Below are 24099 nucleotides of genomic sequence, written 5' to 3'. Positions count from 1 at the left end.
AGTGAACTCACATGACACCACTTCCAGTGGCGATCTGAAGCCAGTATGTGAGAGCTTTGAAGTTTCTGGATCCAATGTGGCACGTGGATTTGTTCTAAAGGTGAAGAATCTGCAGGTTGACATATCCATAAGACTAAGCTGATCTGGGGGATGAAGAATCTAAATACAGTAAGCCTCCACCTAAAGGGCCCCTTGCCCATACTATGTACCAACAATAAGGTAAAGGCATGTGCAGGTAGTGATGAAAGTGGGTGGGAATCACTAATGAGGATGGTGAGAATTCCTTTCTTAAGAACAGTACTTTTGACATAGAAAGACTAACAAATTTGCAGAAGAAACCAAAGACACAAAAAACAAAATATGCGCGGAGCAATGGCCGCTCTTCCTACAATGAAGACGGCTGAAATGCCAGAAACCGGTCCTAGGAAGCTTGTTTCCGGTCCAGGGAAGGCATGGCTTGGCAGTTCGGGCTGGACTGTTCCCATGAGGCACAGGGTCAGACTGATTTGCATATGGCCATGTCTGAACTGGGGTGGCAGAGTGGGCTAAAGAACGGTGATGGATCAAACCCAGATCTGCTGACTGGGTGTGAGTGTTTGATTGGTTCTGATGCTCCCTCCATCACCACCACCTTTTGTACCGCTTTGTTTGCCATAAGTTGGCAGGGTATGCTCAGACGTGAGTCCCTTGCTCACTTTGCCTCTGGATTCAAGCAAGCCTGGCTGAAGACGGCTGAAATGCCAGAAACCGGTCCTAGGAAGCTTGTTTCCGGTCCAGGGAAGGCATGGCTTGGCAGTTCGGGCTGGACTGTTCCCATGGAGCGCAGGGTCAGACTGATTTGCATATGGCCATGTCTGAACTGGGGTGGCAGAGTGGGCTAAAGAACGTGATGGATCAAACCCAGATCTGTTGACTGGGTGTGAGTGTTTGATTGGTTCTGATGCTCCCTCCATCACCACCCCCTTTTGTACCGCTTCCTACAATGACATGAGGAGCCACACAAGCATAAGCAAGAATCCAGAGTCCGAGTCTGAGGAATGTGAAACACCAAGGAGAAACTAGAGTACCAAATTAGTTAGGTTAGGGACAGAGATAGGGCTTGCCTTCCAAGTGCTCTGTCTTCTCCATATCTACTCCCCAGCTTACTCAACCGCAGGAAAAAGAGAAATAGATATAGATCCAGAGGGATGAGGAGCTGCTATGTTGCCCATCCCAACCAATGGGGCCAGGGGTCTAGCCGCTGATGTACTCTGAAATGGAGTGGCACCTTTGAGAATCCTGGCGACTAGAGCACAATAAAATAACATGCAAAAGAGCTCTGAGATACGACTGACAGAGGGGCGTGGACAACTAGAAAGGAGGCTACTTCCACTACTGAGCATCGGTCCAGGGCCTGTGTTTGGTCCGTTCAGGGACAAACAGACCACTGAAAATGAAATCCTACTATTACCTTAGAAGGTTTTCGGCAGATCACCGAACAATTGTCTAGAACACATTTCTCTTCTCTCCACACAAATGATTCTGATAAGGGTCCTCTCCTTTACAGAGCGGTTTCCCCCTCCTTCACGGATCTATTCCAGTCCTGAAGCAAGGCTTCCCCGCTGACCTCTCTGACACTCTTACAGATGTACATACAAACCACTCCAAGGCCTACATACCATTAATGTCTCTCCTTTAAGTTTAGCTCCTGTCTCACACGTTAAAGGTTTACTCGTTAGGACAATCCACAAGCAGGGTCATAGCTTCCTTTGCCTACATCTGTACACCTGTTTTCTGTTCTCTTTTTTTGCCTACACCACCTTTATGTATATTTGGCACTGTGTTCTTTTAGTTCGTGCTTATGTGGCAATTCTGTCTGCCCATTTTTAGACTGTGCCCTATTTGGCACAGTGTTCTTTTAGTTTGGGCATATGTGGCAATTTAGTTTACCTATGTTTGGACTGTTAGCTTTTTGGTTTCTACTGGTGGCTGCATCTCTGTAAAGTATATAAAGGCCACACTAGGGTGATTTAGGGCAGAAGAAGCCAGTTTCAAAGGCGTACCACTGGGATGTGTGTCTGTCTTCTGCTTTGGTTAGCCAATATGCATCTGTGTCTGCAAATACATTTCATCTGTTCCTGAGCATTGGTGTCTGTGTTTTCTTTGGGCCACTCCGAGAAGGGTTGGAAAAGTTGTTCCCTGACAGAGTTTCTCTAAAAGAGACATGGGAGGAATGGTTGCACACATTAACAGTAAGCTTGCAGCTTCTGAGAAGATTTCCTTGGAAGATTCTGAAGCAAGCATTAAAGCACAAGTTACTACTTGGGTAACGAAATATCTGTAAGAGACATTAGTTAGTGATAGATTCCTTACCTTAGTTTCCTTACCTTAGAATATCCCCAGACGTCAGGCTGGATCTGGAAAGTTTTGCTAGCAGTACCCCTGCACGTCAGTAGGTGGCGTCGTGCGGCTCCGCATCCGTCACTGGTGTCGTAAGCGCCGAGATGACGTCACGGAGACTACTTAGGCGCCACCCATGCGCGCTGACGTCAGTTCTGTACACGAAACTAGGGCCCTGAAAGGGATGACCTTAACCCTAGAAATCAGTTTGCAGAACGGGGAGGCTGAGTGGGGCGGTAAGCAATCCATCACTAACTAATGTCTCTTACAGATATATCGTTACCCAAGTAGTAACTTGTGCATCTGAAAGAGACACGTTAGTGATAGATTCCTTACCTTAGAATATACCCCAGCAATACCAACCCCGGTGGTGGGTCTGCGAATAGATTACACCAGAAAGTCACGGAGAACAGAACGGCCAAAGAAGCTGTCTCTCCGGACCTGACTGTCAAGGCAGTAATGCTTGGTAAACGTTCGCAGCGAGGCCCACGTAGCTGCCTGACAAATGTCCTGCAAGGGGACGCCGCGTCCCAAGGCAGTAGTGGCTGCCGTCGCCCTGGTAGAATGGGCATGCAGCCCCACAGGAGGCTCCTTCTTAGCCAACGAGTAACAGGCCTTGATGCAGAGAACGACCCACCGAGAGATGGTCCGTTTGTGCACAGCCCGACCTCTTTTGGCGCCCATGTAGCCAACAAAGAGCTGGTCATCCACCCGGAACTGTTGTGTGCGCTTCAGGTAGAACGAGCGCGCACGTTTGGGGTCCAGATGGTGGAGCCTCTCTTCCTCTTTGGAAGGATGCGGAAAGAAGGTAGGCATAGTGATGGTCTGCCCGATGTGGAAGGGCGTGACAACCTTTGGCAAGAAATAAGGACGGTTCCTTAAAACCACCTTGTCTGGATGAACAGAAAGGAAAGGAGGTTTAGAAGAAAGAGCCTGGCGCTCACTCACTCTTCTGGCAGAGGTGATAGCTACCAGGAAAGCCGTCTTGAGAGTGAGAAGACGCAAAGGACAGGTATGAAGGGGCTCGAAGGGAGCGCACATCAGATATGTCAAGACAAGGTTCAAGTCCCATTGAGGCATTATGAATGGAACAGGAAGAAACTTGTGCGTAATGCCTTTCAGGAAACGGTTAACAACCGGGGACTTAAAAAGAGAAGGCTGATCTGGAAGCCGTAAAAAGGCAGAGATGGCCGAAAGATAACCTTTGATAGTGCCCAGAGCCGAGCCCTGCTGGGCCAAAGAAAGAAGGAACAGAAGGACCTCGAAAGAGGGGCAGAAAGGGGATCCACAGTCTTCGCTGTGCACCATGCCACAAATTTGTTCCATCTGCAGGCGTATACCGTTTTAGTGGAAGGACGCCTGGCTGCCAGAATGACATCACAGACTTCGGGAGGAAGATCAAAAGCTGTCAACTGTCGCCGCTCAATCTCCACGCATGGAGGTGGAGGCTGGACAGGTTTGGGTGGAGGACCGTCTCCTGCTGCTGCAACAGATGATCCTCCCGAAGAGGCAGTCGGATTGGGGGATCGATCGCCATGCTGAGTAGCTCGGGATACCAGTATCTTCGTGCCCATTCCGGAGCCACAAGGATGACTTGGGCCCGGTCGCGTCAAATCTTCTTCAGCACTTTGGGCAGAAGTGGTATAGGCGGAAAGGCGTACAACAGACCGCAACTCCACTCGTGACGAAAAGCGTCGCCTAGCAAGTGCCGCCTTGGAAATTCCAACACGCAGAACTGATGACATTGCGCGTTCTCTTCGGTGGCGAATAGATCTAACCAAGGCTCTCCCCACTGCTGAAAGAGACCTTGCACCACGTCCGAGTTCAGACGCCATTCGTGATCCATCAAGCACCGGCGGCTGAGTGAGTCCACCCTGGCGTTCAGAGAACCTGCCAGGTGTTGAACCACCAAGGTAATGCCTTGATGTTCCAGCCAGGTCCAGAGGCGCAGAGCCTCCTAACATAGTGTCCAGGACCCCACCCCGCCCTGTTTGTTGCAATACCACATGGCGTGGTGTTGTCCGTGAACACCTGCACCACACTTCCCCGGACAGAGGGAAGGAATGCCTTCAGTGCAAGACGGATCGCCCGAAGCTCCAAGAGGTTGATATGGAGCCAGGTCTCCACCAGAGACCAGAGGCCTCTGATCTCCGCCCCTCCCAAGTGGCCTCCCCAACCCAGGGGGGATGCATCCGTCACCACCGTGTGCTCCGGTTGGGGAAGGGAGAGGGATCTGCCATGGGCCCAATCGCGATTCGTGAGCCACCACTGCAATTATCGGTGCCCTCCGAGATCTGGACATGATCGGACAGGTTGCCCTGATGCTGTGCCCACTGGAACTTCAGGTCCCACTGCAGAGCCCGAATATGCCACCTGGCATGTTGCACCAGTAGGATGCAGGAGGCCATCAGGCCCAGGAGCCGGAGGGTCATCCTGACTGAAACCCGTGATAGAGGCTGAAAGATCGGAATCATAGCCTGAATATCCTGGACTCGCTGCTCGGGAGGATAAACCCAAAACTGCGTCGAATCCAGAACCGCTCCGATGAAGGGGAGCTTCTGAGAGGGAACTTCAACACGTTGATGGGCAGTAGTCTGAAGGTGGTTGATGACTGCCTGGGGCGAGCCCGCCTTCAACAACCAGTCGTCGAGGTAAGGGAAGACTGACACCCCCGACCTGCGCAGGTGAGCTGCGACCACCGCCATCACCTTCGTGAACACCCGAGGGGCGCTGGTAAGGCCGAAGGGGAGCACGGCAAACTGAAAATGCTCCAGGCCTACCGTGAACCGCAGGTAACACTGTTGGGTTGACAGGACGGGGATGTGAAAATATGCGTCCTGCAAGTCCAACGCTACCATCCAGTCTCCAGGGTCGAGGGCAGTCAGGACCTGAGCCAGAGTCAGCATTTTGAACTTCTCCTTCCGGAGGAAGCGATTGACGTTCCGGAGGTCCAAGATGGGGCGCAGGCCCCCTTTCTCCTTCTTGGGGACCAGAAAGTAGTGGGAACAACAACCACTCCCTATTTCCAGCCCAGGAACGCATTCGATGGCCCCCTTGGCCACGAGGGCCGTGACTTCCTGCTGGAGAAGTACCAAGTGATCCCCCGACATGCGTTGGCACCGAGGTGGCATGGCTGGAGGGGAGGACTGAAAGGGAAGAGAATAACCCCTGCGGATGATTTGCAACACCCACTTGTCCGATGTGATATCGTGCCAGTGGGGGTGGTGGTGGTGGATTCTGCCACCCACCGGCGTGGGGTGCTCCACAAAGCTCGGATTAGGAAGGTTTGGAGGTAGAAGCAGCGGGGGCAGAGGTGGACTGAACCCCACGCTGATTCCCAGACCCACCCCTGCAGAAGCTGCGTCCGTGGCCGCCCTGAGGCTGGTTCTGCACAGGCTTGCTGAAGGAACGTGCCTGAGCGCCTCTGCCGTGGCCACGAAAGGAACGAAATCCAGGAGTGGCCGGGCTTTTTGCTGAAAGGCCCAAGGACTTGGCCGTGGCCCGCGAGTCCTTAAAACGCTCCAGTGCACTGTCGGCCTTATCGCCAAAGAGGCGAGTGCCAAAAAGGGCATGTCCATGAGCGAGCTTTGAACATCAGGCGAGAACCCGGTAGATCTCAATCAGGCATGGCGATGAAGCGCCACAGTCGTAGAAATCGCCCTACCCAGTGAGTCCGCGGTGTCCAAATCACACCGAATGGTGAACTTAGCCGCATCCTTACCCTCGGCAACAGCTTGGGACAGCACAGCGTGGGTCTCCTCAGGACACTGAGGCAACACCTGTGAAACTGTATCCCACACCGCGTGGGAATAGCGGCCCAATAAGCAGGCAGTGTTCACTGACTGCAGCCCTAAGCTGCCGAAGAAAACAACCGTTTACCAAACTGTTTCAGCTTCTTAGAATCCTTATCCGGTGGAGCCGTGGGAAAGGCACTCTGTGACGTCGAGGCTTGGATAACCAGGCTCTCAGGCGTAGGATGAGTGTTCAGAAAAGCGGGATCACCAGGCGCTGGGCGGTGGAGCCTGGCGACATTCTTATCCACAGGGGCCCCGTGGCTGGCAGCGACCAAGTGCCCAACAAGACATCAGTGAGGGCGTTGTTAAAGGGAAGCAGGGGCTCCAACGAAGTGGACGCCGTTTGGAGCACCTCAGTGAGGAGATTCGTTTTGAGGGCCACTGTAGGGAGATCAAGGTTGAGGACCTCAGCTGCCCTACGGAGCACCATCGTGTAGGAGGCGCCCTCCTCCATGGTAGGCGGGGGAGAGGCAAACCCCAGGTCAGAAGAGACGTTGAGGTCACCGGCATCCTCCAAGTCGTCCACCCAGAACTGCTCAGAGTCACACTGACGGGCAGGAGGGTCCTCGGACCCCTCCCAGTCATCCTCCAACTCTGTTGCATGGGGAACAGACAGCGGCGGCAGAGCTGGGGCAGGAGAAGACCAAACAGCGTCGGAAACGGTGCCGGGAACGGCACCCACCGGGGCCGAGCCGGCGCTGTGTCCCAATGCGGATCCCAGGCCGGAACAAATGGCCCTGGAACCTGGGCAAGGGAGGGACGAATGGCACCCACTGTAGGCGCCGGGGGTGGAGCGGAGGGTGGCGCTGGAGCCGACAGCGCTGGACCTTGTGGCGCCAGGGCCGGAGCCAACAGCGCTGGATCCTGTGGCGCCAAAGCTGGATCCACCGGCGGTCCAACAGGTTCCGGACGCGGGACCGTGGGGCCCGAAGGCGCGCTGGCGGGAGCCCGAGGCCTAAAGAGGCGGTCCAAGGTATCAAGAAATTCTTGCACCTGTTCGGGAGTCACCGACGGACCCAGGTAAGGTGAGTAGGCCACAGGACTCCCAGGCTCCAAAGGAGCCGCAGGGGCAGAACCCCTGTCCCCCTCGTCCGCATCCGAGGACCGAAGGGGGGACGTCGGAGAGCGAATTCGCTTCTTCGACTTCTTTTTGTGTCATCTCTTACCCGAATCCGAGGGTGAAGACTTGGAGCCCGAGAAGAGACGACTGCGGCCCCGCGAGCGATCCCGGGAACCGTCCCTGAACCTGGTACGGCGCTGGGACAAGTGCCGGACCTCCAGCAGCTTCCGGCGCCGCTCCCTCAAGGCCTTCGGGGCCATGGCCCGACAGTCCTGACAGGACCGGGAGTCGTGGTCGGTCTCCAGGCAGTAGAGGCAGACATCGTGGGGGTCCGCCACCGACATATTGCGATGGCAGGCCCCATAAGACTTAAATCCAGGCATCCCTACGTGCACCAAGGAGTACAGGGGACAAAAAGTGTCGAAAAAGAATAGTCAAAAAGTGACTAAGGTACGTGCTCTAACCGGATCTGCTCTTTCTGGCGCGGAAAAAGAAAGAACTGACGTCAGCGCGCATGGTTGACGCCGAAGTAGTCTCCGTGACGTCATCTCGGCGCTTACGACGCCAGCGACGGACGCGGAGACGCACAACGCCACCTACTGACGCACAGGGGTACTGCTAGCAAAACTTTCGGGATCCAGTCTGACGCCTGGGGATATTCGAAGGTAAGGAATCTAAGGTAAGGAATCTATCACTAAAGTGTCTCTTTCAGATAAGCAAGTTCAGGCTCTCCTTTGGATACTTGTCTTCCTAAGGTTCTAGTTTGTGCTGCTCCTTACATTAATGGTCTGGTTAACACACTGTTTAACAAGTCTTTGGAAGAAGGAATAGTGCCCGCTGCCTGGAAAAAGAAGTTAGTGACGCCTTTACTGAAATATAAAAAATGCAGACCCATGCTGCTTGAGTAACTATAGACCAATCTCCTTTCTTTCAGCATTTGGAAAAATGCTGGAAAAACAAGTTAATGGCCATATTAACAGGTTTATTGAGGAAAAGGAATTTTCTACCCCTCTCAATCTGGCTTTCGCTCCATGTCCGGTACTGAAGTAGTGTTTTCATAGGTCATTGTACTCATTAGAACCAATCTCGACTGTGGGGAAAAAAAGCAGTGCTGATTCTGCTTGACCTCTCAGCGGCATTTGAAATGATGTCCCTCAAGCTTCTCTTTAAGAGATTGGAAGAAGCAGGAATTGTAGATTAAGTTTGAAGGTGGTTCAAATCCTTCCTATTCAATAGACTACTATGCAAATGTGCTGTATTTGGGGGCACTGGTGGAACGGCTGAATAAACTCCAACTGGTGCAGAAAGCTGGAGCTCGTCTAACTCTCAACATCCCTAAGAATCAGCCCATAGGTGATGGCCTTAAAGCACTGCATTGGCTTCCTATCAGGCAACGAGTCAAATGTAAAGCTTTAATGATCACTTACAAAGCACAACACAAAAGAGGCTCCACTTACCTTCAGGTAGTAGTTAGACTGTAAGTTCCGATTAGAGCACTCTGTTCAGCCAACCAGAACCATCTTTGCATTCCTAAAGGCCGAAAGGCCAGAATGGTAGCAGATCTTTTTGCTTGTGGGCAGCCTGGCTATGGAATACCTTGTCAAAAGCATTATGGGAGACTAAAATGGAATCCGCTTTTTAAACTGGCTTAAAACTGTCCTTTTCAGAGAAATGTTGTTGAATGTCAGTTCCTTAATTGGCTAAGTGCTGACATGGTCCCTGCGGGAGGAGCTGTTCATGCTCTATAAATGGATCTTCATTCATTCATGCAGTTAGCCATTGGGTTGGAGGAAAGAGTGGATAAAAAATGCTGTTTGCTATGACTAAACTTAAATAGGAGCAGTGATAAGTCAATAGGCACACAAACAATATCTTGTAACCCATCAAGTCATTTTAGTAGCCTTTTGGGGTAACAGGAATCAGCATTCTGAATTTGCAATGAGACAGTTGAACTACAAGTACCATTGCCACTATCATGAACATTTGCCAAGGTTCTGTACTTTTTATGCTTTAGACTCACATGAAAAAACACAACAGTAAATCAAAGGTAATGACAAACAAAACTACCAATGAATCCCAGGAAAACATTGTGTTGAATCTATGATTCACTGTCATACTAGCTAGAAGTCAAAGAAAGATCAAAAAATTCCCAGCTCCAAAGTGCCATCTAAATGTAGAAACAAACCCTGAAACGGAAATGGCAACTGTAAATGTACTAGCTAAATATTCCAAAGCGAATTTAAAGAACTAGATATCGTTTGACAATTACATATCTCAAATTCTCCACAGCTATGCAGCCTTAAAATCTTTTCAACAAAGTGGACACACCATTGTACTTCTAGTGTAAGTTTGTGCCTAAATATATTACAGGATACAGTGTAAAATATGTAGCATCTAAAAGTGAATCAGGCTTTAGAATGAAATCAGTCTCTCTTACCTTTTACCGTGTACAACTACCCCTGGATCTTGCGACTTGGCTTCTAGCTCCTGCACTTCATCGACCAATGTCTTAAAACTGGTTCTCTTAACTCTGCAATTGAAAACGTGGGTTATGGAAAGAGAGACTCAACATGGAAAACTTGCATCTAAACGTTTTAGACTAAGTTCTGTTTCTAAGACAAATTTAAACTATATAAACAAAGCACTTAATTCAACAAACATCGAATTACCATTGAGCTTTATCACTACTAAAAAAAAATTCTAATATATCAGGTGTCATCATATAATAATGTACTGTTTACTACGGACCTAAGGAGTGACTGTAAGACCATCTTTGAATTTTATTCCACAGGTACATAAATAAGAAGTGAGGTTCTTCTATGTGAATAAGGTAAAAAGTAATTAGTTATATAATATTTTAATGTACTGTTTACTACGGACCTAAGGAGTGATAGTAATACCATCTTTGCATTTTATTCCACAGGTACATAAAAAAGAAGTGAGGTTTTTCTACGTGAATGAGGTAAAAAGTTTCATGTACAAAATGCTCATAAAAACATTGTTATTTCACTCACACTTTGTATACTACATCCAAAAGTAAAGATGTCACCGGAATGAAAAGAAGACCCATCCAGAAAACGCCAGAGCTGAACATCATGTTAGCCTGAAAAACACAAATCAGGAGAATGTATGAGTATTTCTCATCTGTGGATGAAAGTAGACCCTTTTATACTGTCCCGTTTCCAAATGTTAGCCACAAAGGAAACCAAACTGTAATACATTTGTATACAAAGCATTTAACACAGAACCGAAAAAGCTATTTAATTCAGCCAATCTGATAAAAATATGAACAAATTAGGATGTGTGCACTTTGTGCCGCATTTCTACATGTGGCTTTGAAAGAACAAAATGCACGCAGCATCCCATTTACCGAAAAAAAGCGTTTCTTCCATCCTGTAAGGGAAATATGTTTCAGACAATTGTTGATGAAATGTTACACTAAGCCTTATACAGTTAACAATAACAAGACGCCAAGAGTGTAGATTAGCGCCGAAAAAATACATTCTAAAAGCAGAAAAGAAATGCAAGTGGTTTGCTTCAAATTAAGTAGTATGTCAATTAGATATTAATTTATGATATTATTGGATTCTGCAACAGCCGTAAAATATTACTTTCAAACGCTTTAAATTGCGTAAGTTGCACACCAGTTGCCAAATTGGAAACAAAAGACACCTTGTGAAGTAAAATCATTCAATGGAAGAGAGAAAATGAGCCTTGATCTGTTTTTTTTTGTACAACGCGCTAACCCTCTGCAACAGAGGTACGTACTACAGCTGCCCGAAAAAACATTCTCTTATTAACAAATTACTGTCTGTCAGTTGGCAGCAATTATAATAGTACACATGCCTTGGCAAAGAAATTAATGTCCAAGATTAAAAGCAGCATACCTGTCCTGTGTCCTGACACGCTAACAATTAGTTTTGTTTCATTCCTTAGAGTATAATTAGTTCTCATACATGGTTTCCATAAGTTTGTCAAACAGAAAAAGTGAAGTATGTCAAATGCTGTCATTGTTCTTAGATTGCAGCAAAATTTCTGGAATGTTGGTAGAAATGTTTTGACGTTATGGGTAAAAAGAGGAGGTAGGTGCACGTTGCAGCATTCTGCTTCTGTTGTATGAAATTAAAGTGCGATACTAACGTGGTGCGCGAGAGGCCTCGCGTCGGGGCAGCCTCGGCTCTGACGCTCATGCGTCTTATACGCACGCGGCAGTGCGAGCAGACGTCGTTTTACACAGGGCACGGCAGGAGAGAGAGGCTGGACCGACTGACTTTATTTATGTTATTATCAAGAGATTCCTAGCACTGTGTAAAACAACGCGGTGAACATTTAGCTCTGTGTTTCAAGTAATGTAATTGTTCTCAGAATCTTTCAAAAAGAATAAACACAAAAAGCAGCAAAAAAAAGGATGGCTTTCCATGCACGGTGTTCTGAATGGCAGACCGGGCGGTAGGTGTAAGAACATCATGAAACGGTGACGGACACGATGCGACCAACGTTTAATCAGGACTCGACAACATGCTTGCCTTTCGCATTCGTTGTATATTGCTTGCTACGCGTTTTTGCAGGTCTAAATGCCCCAAAAATGTGAAGGAAGGGGACCCGTATCTTCTACTACTGTCTTCGCGGTTTCCGCTGGTGAAAGAGCAAAAAGTGATAATGTAGGTCTTAGGATGTTAATTCTAACCATTGTCATGCTAACTACGGCAGACGGGACGACTGGAGCTCACCATTCAGTGGACCCGGCCTTTGGCTTTACGAATGAACAACATGAATTGGGGTAAGACTTTTTTTGCGTCATATTGGAAAGCCCTACAGTTTTTTGCTAATGCAGTTAATCCAAACTTAAACGATTTAAAGCTGACATTCGTATTAAAGACAGAGTGCTTCTTTGTATATTTTGGAGGAAGAGAGGAAAATACATTCCTCCTTCCTTTCTACCCAAGAAAGCGCCTCCCCTCTCTCTCAAGAACCATTCTTCTTTCTAACTTTTCACATCTCTGTGCTCGCAGAGAAATCATTAGGGAAATAGTAAACCAGCCCTTCTTAGACAATGGCAGCAACAGGAGCAGACTGTTCCACATGGACTCTGGCTGCCTCTGTTAGCGGTTTACAAATTGTTCTTAATGTGAGGGATTTACGATTTATGCCAAGTTTTGTTCTTCTAGGCCCTGTGAAACCAATGGAATCCTGCCTCAAAAGTAAGTGTCTCACAGGGAGAATGAATCTTGAATAGAAAGCCTAATACATTAGAAAACATGAAACCCCCCTCACCCTACTAAGGAAAGTAACTTTTAGCCCAGACAGCACGACATCTTCTTATGCTGTATTTAAAAAATATGTTATGTGTTTCTTTTTACTCCCTAATACTTGTAAATGAGATGGGCTTTATCATATTTCTTTTTATTTTCTAATTGGCACAGTACGGTACCAGTAACTTTTAAACACAATAGCTCTAGTCAAAATGCTATGTTTCATCTGTCTTTCAGTACTTGGCTAACAACTTCATTGAACTAAGATGTTTGAAAACACATTTAGATAAATTGTTCAGGCCTGAAGGAGTGGCAGGTTTTACGGTCTAGTTTTATATAATTCTTTGCTTGTAAATGTAATCCTCGACTTTCACGGAGATTGGCATCCTCCCAAAAATAGAAAATTGTTCACTTTTTTTCAGAAAGTATAGATAGGTTTTTTGCTCATCTTTTTCTTGTTAGACTTTGATGGAGCAGGGGTTCGAGAAAAGAAACGTACTCGAATTAATACCCCCATAATATGTACTAACAGTAAGTAGTAAATGAAAACTAACGTGTACCTTGCACAAACACGAGGGAAATAGCGATACGTATGTATGCACTAATTTGAAATAATATATGAAAGAACTAAAACGTATTTGCAGTATGCTTTGAAGACAACGAAAAATAATGCATGATTAGGCCACATATGCATTTCGTAGTTTGCATATTGCATCTTACTTGGAAATAATAAATAATGCGGCTTTTGGCTTAAGGCTTTTGCTAGGTAATTCTAATGGGGAATAGTGCAAGAGAGGGGGGTACACAGTGAAGACTACATTAACATATCATTAATGAATGTTTGTTTTCTATTTGCTATAGTGTTCTGGATGAAATGCCATTTCTCTTAAATTGTCCAAAGAAAGGGAGGGGTGAACTGAGGAGTGAATCTGATCTGTCAGAGGCAAGACAGACGCGCTGTGCACAGCAGAAGAGGCACGGGTTGAAGGCCAATGTGACGAATGTCTGCCAACGGATGGAATCTACCGTGGGACCAGAATCTTATTCTGCGAACGTTGTCAATGTTATGAATTACAATGTTTAAATGTATCTTGTGTAGAAAACGTGAGAACAAATTAAGAACCAAAATGTGAGAAAGGACGCAGAACAATAAAATGACCAAATTTTAAGTTAAGTCACCGTGGTGTGACAGAGCCACCTCCTGAACCCACCAATCATCTGTCTAGTTTCAAAAAATGTTTCAACTGATGTGGGACGGACATGTAGGTTTAAGGGTATAATTGGGGTGCTTTTAGGGGTGTGGTTTAGACTTGCGGGAAGGAAGAGAAGACGGGTGAATGCGTCGCTGATCGTCGTTTTAAAGAGAGGCTTAGCTGTTTCCTGTCCCTGTCGTGCTCCTGGGTTCTGAATCTTTGTTCCCTGATTCTATTTCAGGGAATCCCCACCATCACCTAGGCCAAGGGGGTGGTTTTCCACAGACCTTTAGGTTTGTATCATTCTGACTCACTAATGCAAAATTACTTGCAAAATGTATTTGTCACTGAAACTTTTGTCTCTTCAACTATCCACTCCGTCATAAGTACATTGATACGTATTATTTTAGATGAAACTATTGTCTCTATATCTATCCCCTCCTTTAAGTGTATTTTGTTTCGCATTTGATTTTGCTGAAACATTTGTCTATTAATCTATCCACTCTTTCATGCATAATGTCATTCTTATATGATGAGTTTGTATTCATTTGAAGTTGTGGATGTATTTCTCCCTTTGTGGGTTTCATTATTTGCATTTTGTGACCATATGCATTGAGAATTTGCAATAATATTGAGATAGAATGTCTCTGATTATTTTTAACTATAGGGTTAGTTAGATAGTATTATCATTATCGTCAACTATTCAACTAATTGGTCCATCGACCAAGTTGAAGGAAAGTTGATTTTTAAATTAAGTGTTTTTAATGACGTTATACATGGATCTTATAAGGAAAAGTATTGAACTTGACCCCAGCGCATCAGGGATTCTGGGTGAATGTGTATGGGCCATTGTAATTGGATGAATTGAGTTTTGATCCCTGATCAGGTACTCCCTTGCGCTAGATCAACATCCTTAGATCAACATAAAACTTTCTAAATTGTTCTTCCATTTAAATGTCCCGTGGAAGACATTTAAAAAGTAAACACAAACAAAGGTGAGGACATTTATTTGCTTCTACCGTGCCTGTTTTGGAATGTAATATCATATCATTGCAATCGGGTCTACAGCCATCTGTAAAGCAAATACAACTCCTAGACACATGCCTCTCCATCAAGTCATTTTTTGGGTTGTAGTTTTGACTTCGCACGCCATTAATCAGTTAAAAACTTTCCGCTTCCTTAGGTTATGTGCTGTGCCAGAGGCCTTTGGTAAGATACTGAAAACAATACTTATCTCTGCCCTGGATGGAAGTAAAAAATGATAAAAGATAATAGAATGTCAGTCTGGTAAATGTGATACACAAATCACTTTCAGAAAAAAACGTTTTATTTTGATGATTACTCTCTTCAATAAACAACAGTATAAAGAAAATATGAGTTTAATGCTAGCAGATTACTAGTACGACATACAAAATGCATTACCGTCAATACAACCTTTGAAGAAAACGGTTTCAATTAACACAAATACAGAGGCTAAAATCATAGTGGTTAAAATAAACAAATACTGTATTTTCATAAGTCGAGTGGGTGAAAAGTATTATCCAGACTCTTGAAAAAAGTTCCAGTGCAAAGAAGATCAAATAAGATGCTTTCGAGGTCAAAATGTAAAAGTTACCAAGGCCATGGCATTGTATCAGCTGCATTTGCCTAAAGGTCTTGTAACAAATGAACTTAACTGAAAGACCTGCATCGAAAGAAACTTCAGCCGAGAACCGCTGAAGATAGTCAGTTGTTTGGTCCCTCATTACAGAAACAAATAAAAATAAAAATAGCAGTTCAGTGATTAACCCTGACCCTATTTCAAGCAGGTAAAAATCACCTCCATAAATAAGACAATTGTTTTGTTGCAGAGCTTAATGTTTTCCAGTAAGCAATAAGTACCTTGTAGATTCAATACCACTATGAACAGCATGGTGCAAGGCAAGCTTAGAGAGCTTTGTTTAGTAATAGCTACGACTAAGAAATTGGGACAATAGAAATAAATAAAAAATCTAAGGTATTTTCAGTCTTATAGTCAGAAAAGCAGCAAGAGCTGGAAATGTTTGTGAACAGGATGCAATCAGCAATCCCTGCTAAATCACCCCAAACTTTACACTCTAGAGAACCTCAACATCTGGTTTGATAACCAATTTCAAACTGCTTTCAAACCATTGACCTGCAGCAAGTATAGCCAGCGGAAGAAATTAGAGCTCCCTTCAATGAGTGGCTACATTACTAAAACTCTAACCAACAAGTGACTGCTGGATGTAGTTGCCGTCTATAATTGGCCTTTTTCTAGTCTGTACAACCAAATACCATTGAAGAAGTCAAACAATACTAACCTCATGAAAAGAGGGGCAAAGAACAATGACAAGATCACGAAAATGAGAACAGAATGCTGCATCCTACAACGGAGATGTCGGAAATCACAGGATGAGAAAGACAGCATTTTGTTACAGGACCGGAGGCACAAAATATGCTGTCTTTTCTTACTATTTATTAACAGCAGCCAAGCAAACGAAAAAAATAAATTACCCAGGAAACCTAGTGAAAGAACTACCAACCATGACGTCATAATACCACAACCAATGGTACGTCGAGCAACACAATAATTATCTTGCTGAGAGCAACAACTCCTCTTTTCTTGCTGCTCGCCATCAAGATAAGTACTTTGCTTGCTTTTTTCCATGTATCCTTGGTATTTGCATTGATGTGTAAATTTCAAAAACTGTTGTTTACTTTCCATATTGCGTAACACACAAGCAGCCTGAATCCTTAGCATGTGTTCTAAATGATGCTCGATTCTGCCTCAACCTTTTTTTCCCCCTCATGCTCATTCCCTGCATTCCGGCTGCGCTCCGACTCCCACTCGGCCGCTTTTGCCAGTGCTTCCCTTTAGATCGCTTTTCATCTCATGCTGTGCCTTTTTAAAGCATTTAGAGGTTACTGTCCCTTTTCTCTCCCCGTCCTCACTCAGTTTCCTGCAGCCGGCCCTTCGGCAGGCGAGTAACGCCTCCCCTGCGACACACCCTCTTCCTCATAAGCTTCTCCTTAAAGGCTCCTGCCACCTCTAATGCTTATGAAGTTAACCCTTTCTACATACTTTTACCAGGTAGTTTCCCTTTCCAGACTGTTTTAGTTCGGTTCCTTGTATTTTTTTACTTGGTCATTTTAAAGAACAAGTTACTTACCTTCGGTAACGATGTATCTGTAAGAAACATTAGTTAGTTAGATTCCTCACCTTAGAATATCCCCAGGCGTCAGACTGGATCCGGAAGATTTTTCGTCAGCAATACCCCTTGCGCGTCGCTAGGCGTCGTCTGCGGCTCCGCGTCTGTCGTCGGCGTCGTGCGCCGGAATGACGTCGTCGGAGTACTTAGATGCCGCCCTCGCGCGCTGACGTCAGTTCTTGTACATAGCCTTCCACGCCAGGAACGCAGAGCCATGCAAGATACCGACACTGGTGCCCAAAAATTCTAGGGCCCTGAAAGGGATAGCCTTAACCCTAGTTGTCAGTTCGCAGAACGGGGAGGATGGGTGGGTCGGTGCGGAATCTAACTAACTAATGTTTCTTACAGATACATCGTTACCGAAGGTAAGTAACTTGTTCATCTGAAAGAAACACGTTAGTTAGATTCCTCACCTTAGAATAGATACCCAAGCAATACCAACCCCAGTGGTGGGTCTGCGAACCAAGATCACACCAGAAAGTCCTGGAGAACAGAACGGCCAAAGAAGCCATCCTTCCGGACTTGGCTGTCCAGGCAATAATGCCTGGCAAACGTGTGCAGCAAAGCCCACGTTGCCGCCTGACAGATGTCCTGCAAAGGGACCCCCCCGTCCCAAAGCAGTAGTAGCCGCTGTGGCCCGAGTAGAATGGGCGCGCAGCCCAACAGGCGGTTCCTTTTTTGCCAAGAAATAACAGATTTTTATACACAAAACGACCCACCGGGAGATGGTCCGTTTGTGTACAGCTTTTCCCTTCTTTGCACCCACGTAGCCAACGAAAAGCTGGTCAGCCACCCGGAACTGTTTAGTGCGGTCCAAATAAAAGGAGAGCGCACGTTTTGGGTCCAGACGGTGGAGCCGCTCTTCCTCTTTGGAAGGATGCGGAGGCGAAAAGAAGGTGGGCAAGGTGACAGATTGCCCAAGATGAAAGGGGGTCACCACCTTCGGTAGAAAGGAAGGACGCGGCCGAAGGACAACCTTGTCCGGATGAACAGATAGAAAAGGAGGCTTGGACGATAGAGCCTGGAGCTCACTCACCCGTCTAGCCGAGGTGATGGCTACCAGGAAAGCAGTCTTAAGAGTCAGAAGACGAAGAGGACAATTGTGAAGAGGCTCAAAGGGAGCGCACATCAGGAATGTCAAGACAAGATTCAAGTCCCACTGAGGCATTACGAAAGGGACAGGAGGGAACGCGTGAGTAATGCCTGTAAGAAAGCGTGACACTACAGGGGACTTGAAAAGAGAGGGCTGATCTTGAAGCAGTAAGAAGGCAGAGGGAGCAGCGAGATAACCTTTCAAGGTGCCCAGGGCAGAGCCCTGCCGGGCCAAAGAAAGAAGAAAGAGGGGAACCTCAGAAAGAGGGGCGGAAAGGGGATCCACAGCCTTTGCTGTGCACCATGCCACAAATTTGTTCCACCGGCAGTCGTATACCGTCTTTGTGGAGGGACGCCTGGCTGCCAGAATGATATCACAGACTTCAGGAGGCAAGTCAAATGGCATCAACTGCCGCCGCTCAATCTCCGCGCATGGAGGTGGAGGCTGGACAGGTTCGGGTGGAGGACCGTCCCCTGCTGCTGCGACAGAAGATCCTCCTGAAGGGGCAGACGTATCGGAGGATCGGTCAACATACTGAGTAGCTCGGGATACCAGTACCTTCGTGCCCAATCCGGAGCCACCAAGATGACTTGGGCCCGGTCGCGCTTGATCTTCTTCAGCACTCAGGGCAGAAGTGGTATAGGCGGAAAGGCGTACAACAGACCGCAACTCCACTCGCGACGAAAAGCGTCGCCGAGCGAGTGCCGCCTTGGAAATTCCAACGCGCAGAACTGCTGACATTGCGCGTTCTCGTCGGTGGCGAATAGATCTAACCAAGGCTCTCCCCACTGCTGAAAGAGACCTTGCGCCACCTCGGAGTTCAGACGCCATTCGTGATCCATCATGCACCGGCGGCTGAGTTCGTCTGCTCTGGCGTTCAGAGAGCCCGCCAGATGTTGAACCACCAGGGTGATGCCCTGGTGTTCCAGCCATGTCCAGAGGCGCAGAGCCTCTTGACAAAGGGTCCACGACCCCACCCCGCCCTGTTTGTTGCAATACCACATGGCGGTGGTGTTGTCCGTGAACACCTGCACGACACTTCCCCGGACAGAGGGAAGGAAGGCTTTCAGTGCAAGTCGGATCGCTCTCAGCTCCAACAAGTTGATGTGGAGGCGAGACTCCGCCAGAGACCAGAGGCCTCTGATCTCCGCCTCTCCCATATGGCCACCCCATCCCAGGAGGGACGCATCCGTCACTACGACATGCTCCGGTAGGGGTAGGGAGAGGCTCTTGCCCGTGACCCAATCGCGGTCCGTGAGCCACCACTGCAACTGCTGTGCAGTGCCCTCCGAGATCAAGACATGGTCGGACAGGTTGCCGTGATGCTGGGCCCACTGAAACTTCAGGTCCCACTGCAGAGCCCGCATGCGCCGCCTGGCGTGATGCACTAGTAGGATGCAGGAGGCCATCAGCCCCAGAAGCCGCAACACTAGCCTGACCGAAACCCAGGATAGAGGCCGAAAGATGGGAATCGGGGCCTGTATATCCCAGACCCGCTGTTCCGGTGGATGAACCCGGAACTGCGCCGAATCGAGAACCGCTCCGATGAAAAGGAGCTTTTGAGAGAGGCTCAGGTGTGACTTCGGCACGTTGATGGAAAACCCCAGCAAATGCAGGAGATCCGCCGTAGTCTGGAGGTGGGAGACGACTGTCTGGGGCGAGCCCGCCTTCAACAACCAGTCGTCGAGATAGGGGAAGACTGGAACCCCTGATCTGCGCAGATGAGCTGCGACCACCGCCATCACTTTCGTGAACACCCGAGGGGCACTGGTAAGGCCGAAGGGGAGCACGGTGAACTGAAAGTGCTCTTGACCCACCGTGAACCGCAGGTAACGCCGGTGGGCCGGCAGGACGGGGATGTGGAAATATGCGTCCTGCAAGTCCAACGCTACCATCCAGTCTCCAGGGTCGAGGGCAGCTAGAACCTGAGCCAAAGTTAACATCTTGAACCTCTCCTTCCGGAGGAAGGCATTGACGTTCCGGAGGTACAAGATAGGGCGTAGGCCCCCTTTGCCCTTCTTGGGAACCAGAAAGTAGTGGGAATAACAACCACGACCTACTTCTGGGCTCGGAACGCGCTCGACGGCCCCCTTGGCCAAGAGGGCCGAAACTTCCTCGTGGAGAAGATTCAAATGATCCCCCGAGATACGGTGGTGCTGCGGTGGCATGGCTGGAGGGGTCGTCTCGAAGGGGAGGGAGTAGCCCCTTCGGACGATTTGCAGCACCCACCTGTCCGATGTGATGGACCGCCAGTGGAGCAGGTGATGGCGAACTCTGCCGCCCACTGGCGTGGAATGGGCCTGAAAGCTCGGACTAGGAAGGCTTTGAGGCGGATGCTGCCGGGGTGGATGTGGACTGACTGCGTCGTCCTCCAGTACCGCCTCGGCGGAAACCACGTCCGCGACCGCGTGCAGGTTGGTTCTGCGGCCGGTGGCTAGGCGGACGTAAGGAGGTGCCCCTTCCTTGGCCACGAAAGGAGCGAAAAGCGGAAGTTTGTGGCCGCGGGGCCAAGAGGCCCAAGGACGTGGCCGTAGCCCGGGAGTCCTTGAAGCGAGCCAGTGCACTGTCCGCTTTCTCACCAAAAAGGCGAGCGCCATCAAAAGGCATGTCCATGAGGGTGCTCTGGACATCCCCTGAAAAGGACGTGGACCGCAGCCAGGCGTGACGTCGAAGCGCCACCGTGGTAGAAATCGCCCTACCCAGCGAGTCCGTAGTGTCAAGCCCACATCGGATTGCATGGCGCGCTGCATCTCTCCCATCGGCCAGGGCCGAGGAAAGCCACGCCCAGGCCTCCTCCGGGCACAGTGGCAGCACGTCCTCCACCGCATCCCACAGAGAGTGGGAATAACAGTCCAAGAGACAGGCGGTGTTCAAAGACCGCAGGCCCAAACTGAGCGAAGAGAACAGCTTCTTACCAAACTGTTCCAGTCTCTTGGAATCCCGGTCCGGAGGAGCGGACGGGAAGGAGGATTGGGAGGTAGAGGCCTGGATAACCAGACTCTCGGGGGTGGGGTGTTGGGACAGAAAACTGGGGTCGCCCGGAGCAAGGCGGTGGCGCCTGGCAACGTTCCTATCCACAGGAGGGACTGTGGAGGGCTTGGACCAGGTGCCCTGCAGAACGTCAATGAGGGCCTCATTGAATGGCAGCAGAGGCTCAGTGGAGCATGCGGGAGACTGAAGCACCTCAGTGAGGATGTTAGTCCTCACAGCCACGGCAGGCAGCTCGAGCCCAAGGGCTTCGGCCACCTTGCGCAGCACCACATAAAAGGCTGCACCCTCCTCCGAAGCCACAGTCGGAGGAGAGATGAATCCAGTGTCTGGTGAGGTATCCAACCCACTGGCCTCCCCCAGTTCATCTGCCCAGTCCTGTGCAAGTTGGCTCTGAAGGGCCATAGGGTCATCAGACCCCTCCCAGTCTCCCCCGTCATCCGATTCCTGGTAAACAGGAGGAATGATCGGAGCCGGTCGATAGACAATATGTGTCTCTAGCGGCGTCGGATGCGGCGTCGGGCGGCGCCACATCGGCGTCTGGACCGGACAGGGTCTGAACCGGGGATCGACGTCGACCGGAGCCGGCGTCGGGGGTGGTATCGGTGTCTGCGCTGGCGGCATAACGAGGTCGACTGGCGTCGACGGGGGCCCAGGCTCGGGCCCCTCGGGGACCTGCGGCGTCGGGGCCGGAGCCTCCAACGGCGCCGGAGCCGCCGGCATGCGAGGTCGCCCAGTCGAGTCCGCGGGGCCCGAAGGCGCACCAGCGGGCGTCGACGGTGGGGCCAGGTTCCTCATGGCCGAGAGGAAGGCACTGACCTCCGCCGGCGTCGCGTCAGTCCCAGGGACCGTCGGGTATGGGGACTTGCGCGGCGCCTGCGGAGCCGCGGGGGTGGAACCACCTGGACCCTCGGCCGAGTCGCGCGAGGGGAGTCCAAAGAGCGGTGTCGCTTCTTGGAGTGCCTCAACTTACCCGACGACTTCGAGCCAGACGAGTGACGATGTCGAGTGCGGCTCCGCGACCGATCCTTGGACCTCCTCCTGGACCGGGATCGAGAGCGACGCGGAGCCGAGTGGCGAAGCTCGAGAAGCTTGAGGGACTGCTCCCGCCTAGCTTTCGAGGTCAGGGCCATACAGTCGGAGCACGACGCCGCGTCGTGGTCGAGGCCCAAGCAGTACAGGCACCGGCGGTGATGATCGGTCACCGACATCAGTCGGTGCAAGTCGTCGCAGGCCTTGAAACCAGGCATCCTACCGGCACCAGAGTCGAGAATTGACCAAAAAGAGTCAAAAAAGTTAGTCAAAAATTGACTAAAGGGGTAGCTCTCCCGGATCTGCGCTTACTGGCGCAGAAAAAAGAAGAACTGACGTCAACGCGCGAGGGCGGCGTCTAAGTACTCCGACGACGTCATTCCGGCGCACGACGCCGACGACGGACGCGGAGCCGCAGACGACGCCTAGCGACGCGCAAGGGGTATTGCTGACGAAAAATCTTCCGGATCCAGTCTGACGCCTGGGGATATTCTAACGTGTTTCTTTCAGATTTGGCATATTTCGCCCATTTCATAATTTATAGTGGCTGAGGAGGAAGAAGCCCAGGCATTTAAAGACAACTTGAAGTCCTCTATCAAGGACTCAGTACAGCATTCAGTTTCTGTCTTTATGCAGGACATGTCAAAAAATGTAGAGGCTTCTATTTCTAAAATGCTCTCTTCCCTTACTGGTGTCTGCTCCAAAAAGGGAAAGAAAGGTGCAGCACCCCTAGGTGGGTTTGGCAAAGGCGTTTCATTAAAAACTGGTCCTCCTACTTAAGAGTTTTCTTTTTTGGTGCTTCCTACTTCCCTTCAGGTCACCTGTTTACATGACACTGATGATGACAGTAATGATGTTCCAGGTGACATGGATAAGTTTGGCAAATTTTCAAATTAATTTACTCATGGGCCTTGGAAGAAAAGGCGTACATTTTCTCCTAAAGTTGTGGTGATGCTTACCCAGTGTCTAGTGATCTCGTTGCCCATTTAGGGGAACCCATGTTTAAGCCCTCTTTATTTCACCACCCTAACTCCACTGAGTGGTTTAGTTCTGGGCATGTTTCAGAGTATGTTCCCTTTTATCTTCATCATCCCTAGATAAATCCTCTAGAAATAAATTAAAATCAGAATGTCCCCGGCCTTCCCTCCCCAACAACATTGCTGCTACCTCTCTCATTGATCCAAACATGCTGATGTATTTCACAAAAGAAAGGATCCGAAGAAAGGGGTAGACAGGGGCCTGGTCCAATTGACAGGACAGGATTTTAGACATGGTTGGTCCTCCCACTAGATTGCTGGATCTGGCTGAAGAGGCAATAATTGAGGGCATTCTAATTGATCCGGATACCCTCTTTAACTGGGCCCAATGGACTACATGCATTTTGCGCAATGCTAACTCACATTTCTCAAGACAGGCGCAAAAGCTTGTTATTTAAGATAGATCCCAAACGTAGCAGTCTTTCCACCAAAGAAGAGGGTCAACAAGTTTACGGCCTCCTGTTTGGAGATTCCTTCATCAAGAAACGAGGCAATTATGTATCCACATTTGCCACCATGGATAAGGCCCATCTTTCTCTAAAGAAAATATTTTCTTCTCTGGTTTTTGGCAGGGCCGTCAATGGCAGGAGTCGCTTTGCCGGCAGTTATCCCACAAGAGGACAATCCTATAACAGAGGCTCCTTCAAACAAGGTTCCCACCTGGACGCATACTCGGACTACAAACCCCAATTCTATCCCTGCCGTTCCAGAGGTTTCCAGTTCAGGGGATATAAGAATTAAGGAGATCAGTACTCGGGTCCGGATTTCCAATTCTGGCCTTCCTTCCGTTGAAGGCAGATTAGCTCTCTGTCTCAATGCATGGGTTTCTCTCATCACAGATCCCTGGGTAACTCAAACAGTTCAAGGGTAATACATAGAGCTCTACCAGCACCCTATGCAATTACAATTGCCCCGTCCTCTACACGTTTCTCAGTAACAGTTTTCTCTGGTCCAGGACGAAATGTAGTCACTTCTTACAAAACAAGCTATCAAACTAACCAAGTTCGACCCCACAGACTTCCTCGGTACCATCTTTCTGGTACAGAAAATGAATGAACAATT

At 48.8% G+C, this 24099-nt stretch overlaps 1 protein-coding gene across 6 annotated transcripts in view; it reads right to left on the bottom strand.

Moving 5' to 3' along the window:
- Positions 1 to 24099, bottom strand: part of ATP8A1 (ATPase phospholipid transporting 8A1) — a 1017459-nt gene that overhangs the window by 53405 nt on the left and 939955 nt on the right. For all 6 annotated transcript variants that reach the window (XM_085642166.1, XM_085642168.1, XM_085642167.1 and 3 more), the window contains 2 exons: positions 10248 to 10336; positions 9671 to 9763 (listed from right to left, as the gene is read on the bottom strand). In XM_085642166.1, the coding sequence (XP_085498292.1) occupies positions 9671 to 9763; positions 10248 to 10336 (182 nt within the window). The remainder of the gene's footprint in view (positions 1 to 9670; positions 9764 to 10247; positions 10337 to 24099) is intronic.

Source organism: Triturus cristatus, chromosome 2_2 (assembly GCF_964204655.1).
Source record: "Triturus cristatus chromosome 2_2, aTriCri1.1, whole genome shotgun sequence".
NCBI classification, from domain to species: Eukaryota; Metazoa; Chordata; class Amphibia; order Caudata; family Salamandridae; genus Triturus; species Triturus cristatus.
Note: the sequence above shows the minus strand (reverse complement) of the source record. Positions and strands in the feature narration are given on the sequence as shown.